Source organism: Ustilago hordei, assembly GCF_900519145.1.
Source record: "Ustilago hordei strain Uho2 genome assembly, contig: UHO2_contig_03, whole genome shotgun sequence".
NCBI lineage: Eukaryota > Fungi > Basidiomycota > Ustilaginomycetes > Ustilaginales > Ustilaginaceae > Ustilago > Ustilago hordei.
Genome location: NW_024545288.1, coordinates 144,960 through 152,306, shown reverse-complemented (window position 1 = coordinate 152,306; position 7,347 = coordinate 144,960). Strand labels below are relative to the sequence as shown.

The window sequence follows — 7,347 nt, the reverse complement described above, 5'->3', positions numbered from 1 at the left end:
ACATTGGAGTTGGACTGTGTGCCAGTTCTAGCACTGCATGCCATCTGAAACATCCCAAGGAAGAAGCAGTGCTCATCAGCTTGCATTCTCTCCATCCTCTCACCCTCCTCTCACTGACTCTGCAATCACATCTCCTCTTGTTTTGTCCTTTCCTCCTCTACCTTGATGCATGCCAGAAGAGATTCAGCTGTGCAAGCTTGCATGAGATTGGCAATGTCTTCTCATTTCTTGGAAGCCGAGGTTTTCTTCATAGGGGAGCTGATGCCAGTGCTTTCAGGTTCTTGATCAACACCAAAGGAAGTGCTAGCCAAACAATTGCATGGAGTGGCAGCTGGCAAACCAAAGGGATTGGACAAAGTGGATGGGGAGGGGAAGGCACTAGACAATGAAGAGAGGACTCTTGGCCCAATGGGATTGTCAGGAGCATCTTCAGCAAGGCTTTCAAGGCCAGGAATTGAGTGACACAATGGGAACAGATTGTCATCTTCTTCCATGGCATCACCTGTATCACCATTGCTGGACAGTGAGGCTTGAAGAGGATTGTAGGCACTGCTAGTCACAAGGGTGACAGGGCCAGCAGATGGGCACTTTGACATCATCTTATGAAACATCTTGAACCAGGGATACTTGGCAACTGCAGCTGAGTGAGATGCAAAGTCCTAATCCATACAAGAAGATACAAAGGCAATTGCAGAGGTTAGTCATCCATCAGAGAGCAATGTTGAGCACAAAGAACTACATACCAAATGATCAAAGCTGAGATCACAAAGGAGAAGACCAGAGCCAGTCTGTGAGAATGTGTTCTTTATGGTGATGTATTGACTCTCAAGCCAGCACAGCTTGGCTTTTACATGACCACCACCATTTGTGATGTTGCTGTTGGGAAAGATCTCCTCAAAGATCTGCTTGTAGAGTGTCTCCTTGCTCATCTTCAACCCTTTCTCTTGCTCCTTTGTCAAGTGACCTTTGAGTAGCAACCTCTGATAGTAGTCGCTTTCAAAAAGGATGGTGACAAGTTGCAAGACTTCATCATTGGACCAAACAAAGTATTTCCCAGTGTCCATGTCATGGTTTTGAGTTCTGCTTGCTCTAGCAGCTGGCCTTGCACAATTTGAGGTGGTAGATGGGTTAGGTGGCTTGGGTGTCTGAGACAGATCCACTCTAGTGGCTGGGCTTGCATGATTTGAGATGGTAGATGTGCTGTGCTGGGTGGCTCAGATGTCTGAGACAGATTTGCTAAACCTTCTCCAATGGTAAGGTCCATCTCCAAGAGGTATGGATCGACATATCTGGTGTTGTGGCAATGATTGGTGGACAGGCAACAATTGGTGGACATGATTCAGTTGAGGCCAGAGAGAGAGGTTGTGAGGTGGTGGCTAAACAAAAAGAGACTTCTACTCTGCACAGAAAGGGACAAGGAGAGGAGTCAAGTGAAAGGGGTTTCCTCAGAAGAAAGGGTTCATGCAAAGAAAGCTGCACAGGAAATGTGGAGGTATTTGCACATGTAAATCACATGCAGCATCATGTGCAACATCACATGAGTGAAGACTCAGGTCCAATTCTGAAAACTCTGCTGCAACTGTCCAGTTGTAGCAGTGTTTTCAAAAATGGCAGAGCTTACATAAGAAATGAATATTTGACACAAGTGAAAACTCAAAAAAAAAAAAAAAAAAAAAAAAAAAAAACAAAAAAAAAACTGAAACCCCCTAATGTTGTTTCCATTTGGCGGTTTCAACACATTTGAGAATTTCTCGTCGGCTTTTTGACCAGTTGAAGATTAGTTGAAGATGCGTCGGCATCTCAAGCAAGATGCACATGTTACGGCCGAGACATTGAGACACGGGAGGCTCACGTAAGCGAGAAGTACAATGAGGTACGTAATTGTTGTCATGGTGACAGCACAGTGGCACCCGGTATCATAGCAACACAGGAGTACAAATGAAGAGACACATCCTGCCTCGGATAGGACCAGAGCAGTGAATGGAGTATATATATGTGTTTGTCATTCAGTCTCACACCATGAAAACTAAGCATTACATAGAACATACAGCTGTGGTAAAGGGAGTCTGATCGTGACCCCGATAACGCCATATATTAATTGTTATCTTCAATTGATTAAGAGTCTGAAGAAGCTATCACCAAGCTAACCGAAACTCGCCGACAACCATGGTAGAAGACACCGAAACGAGGACCAAAGGAAGCAGAAAAGGCAAGAACACCCAGGTTCGGGTCAACAATAATGCCACGAGCGAGAACGAGCCGGAGGCCATCAACGATGAAGCCGACGAAGACACCGATTCCAACTCCGACTTTGATGATGGCGACAAGCGATATAACTTTCACACCCTAGCAAAGCTCCTCGAACCCGTGCCAAAGCTCATGCCACGAAACTATCATAGCTGGAGCACTCACGTGAAATCTTTCCTCCGATCCGTGCCTCATGCGATGAAACATCTCGAGGGAACGTACGACAAGAAACACCCGAAATGGAGCTGCTCCCTCGACGATGCTTTAATCAACGCCCTGCATGGAACAATTGACACTACCGGAGAACACAATGTAAATTACCTCGTTCTAGATGTAATCAAGGAGTACCTTACTTTCAACCAAGTATGGAGAAAGATCGAAAACAGTCTCACAAATGAAGCCACCAAGACGTCTCACAGACTTGCGCTTATCTCGCAACTCAATGATACAAAGATGTTTAACTCAGACGCCAGAAAGCTAATTCAAGAGATCCGGTCCATACAAACTGAAAGCAGCCTCCTCGGCAAACCATTCGCCGATGATACATTGTTCTCAGCTCTGCAGAAATGCACGATCCAGCATCCGGTGTACAAGGAGACGGTTGCCACTGTCCATCAAATCGATTTCAACGCCCTTGCCACTGCACTAAGCATCCGGCAGACCGCTGTCGAGAGCGTCCCCGCACAAAGGATCGACCCTCGACAAGCCAGTGCTAGAACCGCCGGCAACGACGATCAAAACGAACAGGCCGGAGAGACCGAAGCCGAAGCCAACAACAGCCACGCGAGCTCGAGGAACGCAAGCAAATCACGCTGAATCCGATGCTGGATCTGCAAGCGACCGGGACATGGTATCAGTCAATGCGACGCCTTGGTTGCCATTCCCAAGGACTCCCCCCTCGCTGAACCTAAATAGGAAGCGTGGTGCTCCCTCACCCTCCCAATGAAATGGCAGGACCCCTCGAACACAAAAGAAACAGCTCATTGGATCTTGGACTCAGGGGCGAGTTACCATATGGTGAACGACTACAGCATGCTCATCCACCCGAGAACTTGCCGAAAGCGGATAATTACCGCTGGAAGCGAGGTCTTGGAAGCAGCAGCTATAGGAGATGCAAGCATATCAACAGATTACGGGGAAATCTCTCTGCAAAATGTATTGTATGTAAAGCACCTTAATGTTAACCTTCTGTCAACAAATTCATTAATGGATGAAGGAGCACGAGTGATATTGGACACAACCGGCGGCCAAATTTTTCTAACAAACGGCATGACACTTAAGATTGCAAAGAATCGCGAGTGAGGACTTCTGGAGTTCTGAGGCGACACATGGCAAGAAAGCGCGATGGCCACATCAGCACCATTGTTTGAAGGTGTTGATGAGGAGTTCGAGCATATTGAGAATGAGCCGAAAGTTTCAAAGCAACAACTATGGCATGAGCATCTCGGGCACCCAGGAAGAGATAAAGCTAAGGCGATCACAAGCAAGTTAAAGGATAAGCATACCATGAAATTGGATCCAAACACTGCTCTGACATGTGAGCAGTGCGTACGATCCAAGAGCACAAGCACTCGGATGGGGAAAGGTAGCGGCGAAAGAGCCATAGGGCCCCTGGATCTTATCCACGTCGATCTAATAATAGACTCGTCCCACGTGACGGAGTACACATGCACGTTGGTGCTGGTCGACGATCATAGCAAGTATGTGTATGCACAGCCATTGACATGAAAGAGTCATGCCTTTATGCAACTTAAAAGGATTGTTTCGTTCCTGGAGACACAGACAGATCGGAAGCTAAAAGCGATCCGATCCGATCAAGGAACGGAATGGAAAAGCAATGATGCATTAGAATGGTCGTTAGAAAAGGGCATAGAGTGGCAAACCACCGTAGGGTACAACAGCAAACAAAATGGACGGGTAGAAAGAATGAACAGGACCCTTGGAGAGAAGATGAGAACGTTGCTAATGCAGAGGAGACTACCGAAGAAGTTCTGGCCATACACGATCAGAGCTGCGGCGTTCAAAATAAACCTCACTCCGAGCGTTGATAATGAATTCCCTTATCAAGCGATGTTTGGCAAGTCGCCAGAACGAGCTTTAAAGCTCCTACAAGTGTTTGGTTGTCTGGCATGGGTAAACGTACCCAAAGTTAAATGGGACAACAAGAAACTGGACCAGCGAGCCATCGCATCCATTTTCTTAGGGTACAGTCTAGAGAGGAAGGGCTGGCTCTTCTACAGCCCGGACTACAATCCGAACATCTTCTGGAGCAACTCAGCAAAATTCATGGAATCAAAGTGCTGGTCAGACAGAACAGAGTGGCAACCGGTTGACACAAAGGCACCCCCAATGATGATGACAGAGGAGAATTTCGAAGATCTAGGATACAATAAAGAAAATATATTTGACGAAACAGATGAAGAGCCACTACGAGAATACATGGATATGGAGACAGACTCGGAAGAAAGATTAAGCGAAGGAACAGCAGAGGTGATGGAACAAGGACCAATCGCTGAAACTCAGATTGACAGTGAATTCTATGGACTCGTAGCGACGCGACCAGAACGGAGAAAGAACCTGGACCCAACCATACATGAAGCAATGAGTGGAAAGGACAGAAAGCACTGGGAGGAGGCCATGCGAAAGGAGCTGGATGGATTGGAGGTGATGGGCACATGGGAGATAGTCGACCTCCCAAAGGGTGCAAATACCATCGACACACGTTGGGTACTCAAGATCAAAACCGATGCAAACCTCGTGCTGACAAAGTTCAAAGCCCGGCTCATGGCACGAGGTTTCACTCAACGTGAGGGCATCGACTATACAGAGGTCTTCGCACCAGTAGCACCCATCCAATCCATTCGAGGGGTGATCGCTGTCGCAGCAGTACGAGATTGGGAAATGGATTCTATTGACGTAAAGCAAGCGTACCTGAACTCCACTATACACCATGATGTATACCTCAAGCCCCCAGTAGGAATCGAAATACCACCCGGAAAAGTGTTGAAGGTAGTGAAAGGACTGTACGGTCTGAAACAATCGGGCCGAGAATGGAACATTGAGTTAGACTCACATCTCCGGACGATCGGATTCCATTGCATGCCGAGTGCACCATGCCTATACTCAAGAGGGACAGGCGACAAGATCACAATCATCACAGCATACATGGACGACATGCTAATAACATCACCCAGTCATGATGAAGTAGACCGCGCAAAGCGAGAGATCATGGACAAATGGGAGACACAAGACAATGGAAGGGTCAAAGAATTTCTGGGTATCAAGATCACATGTGATAGAAGACGGAGGAGGATATCTCTGGGTCTAATGGCATACATCAAGGAAATGGTGAACAAATGGTTAGGAGGAGCAAACAAGAAATCTTGGGTACCCATGCTGAGTGTAGCGAACATCGCCGGAGGTGAGCGATGTGAACCTCAGCAAGCAAATAAGTATCAAGAATTGGTCGGCCAACTATTATGGGTCTCCAACACAGCCCGACCAGATATTGCCTTTGCCGTCGGCGTATTGGCGCGATATATGTCGATCCCGATTGACAGTGCATGGAAGGCAGCCATCCACGTGGTAAAGTACCTGAACCAAACGAACAAATATCAGTTGCACCTAGGAGGGGAGACAAATGAGCACTCGGATACACCGGTAACGACGTATACCGATGCAAACTGGGCATCCGACCCCACAAATGGACGAAGAAGCACCTCGGGGTCGATAACATATGTATATGGGTGTCCAGTGAGTTGGAAATCACACGTTCAGAAGTGTGTGGCATTGTCGGCAGTCGAAGCAGAGTTTGTCGCCGCTTCCGAAGCGGTGCGAGAAACCTTATTCTTCTCATATTTGCTCCGGGATTTGGAGACCATGGACGTCTGGCCCGTACTATACACAGATAGCCAGGGGTGCATACAGGTGAGTAAAGATCCAGCCAAACATTGGAAGTTAAAGCACATCGACACACGGTATCATTTCGTTCACGATCACATGCAAGAGGGCGATGTGGAAATCAAATATGTCGGAACGGCAAACAATGTTGCAGATGTCTTGACAAAACCCTTACAGGGTCTTAACACCTCACGATTGGCTAGGATGATAGGACTGGAGATCCCGCCGAAGGGGGGAGTTGAAGATGCGTCAGCATCTCAAGCAAGATGCACATGTTACGGCCGAGACATTGAGACACGGGAGGCTCACGTAAGCGAGAAGTACAATGAGGTATGTAATTGTTGTCATGGTGACAGCACAGTGGCACCCGGTATCATAGCAACACAGGAGTACAAATGAAGAGACACATCCTGCCTCGGATAGGACCAGAGCAGTGAATGGAGTATATATATGTGTTTGTCATTCAGTCTCACACCATGAAAACTAAGCATTACATAGAACATACGGCTGTGGTAAAGGGAGTCTGATCGTGACCCCGATAACGCCGTATATTAATTGTTATCTTCAATTAGATTACTGGTAAAACGCGACTGTTAGGAGCTACTAGCAAGCACAACTTATCAGGCATATAACAGTTGTTGTGTTTTTTTAATTGATAGGTGCTACAATGTGAACATATATATACTTGATTGTTACCCTTAGCCCATACTAGATCATGATGAACTATTCTTCATATCACCCCTGTGTTGTCATCTGCTGAGCATTGCCATCTCCTGAGTGTTATGGTTGAAGTACTTATATGTCCCACATGCATATCGATGCATGTTGACATGCAGCTCTGACTCACCGGTGTCTCGCTTGTGCTCCGCGGACCACGTGATTCAGTTTAGGATGCCGACGCATCTTCAACTTGACCACGGGGGTCTTTAACGGTGTTTGACATCCTCAGACTTATGTGATGGACTGAAAGCAATCGCTGTTTCATGTGCTGATCATGGTGGGATTGAAGCCTTCTTCGAGGGCTGCCATGGTGTTGAGTTGTGGCAGCATGCGTCGTTCGGGAGGCACGAGCGGCACCTGAATTCGGCTGAATCTTCAGCACGTGCTGAGCTCAAGACTGTCGTAGACTGTCAAAGGGAGGCAAGGATTGCATTGCATGGCGACGGAGAGGACAGACGGAAAGCCAGACTTGGCGATGGA

At 47.3% G+C, this 7,347-nt stretch overlaps 3 protein-coding genes across 3 annotated transcripts; 2 read left to right on the top strand and 1 right to left on the bottom strand.

Annotated features, from left to right (window-relative positions):
- Positions 1–221: 221 nt before the first annotated feature.
- On the bottom strand, positions 222–1,064 carry UHO2_01667 (uncharacterized protein; the record flags this gene model as incomplete). The annotated part of the gene is made up of 2 exons (XM_041559104.1): positions 222–659; positions 744–1,064. 2 exons carry the CDS (start codon positions 1,062–1,064, stop codon positions 222–224), a joined length of 759 nt encoding a protein of 252 aa, XP_041415038.1.
- Positions 1,065–2,166: 1,102 nt separating this feature from the next.
- UHO2_01666 (uncharacterized protein) lies at positions 2,167–3,063 on the top strand (the record flags this gene model as incomplete). The annotated part of the gene is made up of 1 exon (XM_041559103.1): positions 2,167–3,063. One exon carries the CDS (start codon positions 2,167–2,169, stop codon positions 3,061–3,063), a length of 897 nt encoding a protein of 298 aa, XP_041415037.1.
- Positions 3,064–3,591: 528 nt separating this feature from the next.
- On the top strand, positions 3,592–6,546 carry UHO2_01665 (uncharacterized protein; the record flags this gene model as incomplete). The annotated part of the gene is made up of 2 exons (XM_041559102.1): positions 3,592–3,947; positions 3,981–6,546. The coding sequence occupies 2 exons, from the start codon at positions 3,592–3,594 to the stop codon at positions 6,544–6,546; spliced, it is 2,922 nt and encodes a 973-aa protein (XP_041415036.1).
- Between the last annotated feature and the right edge of the window lie 801 nt (positions 6,547–7,347).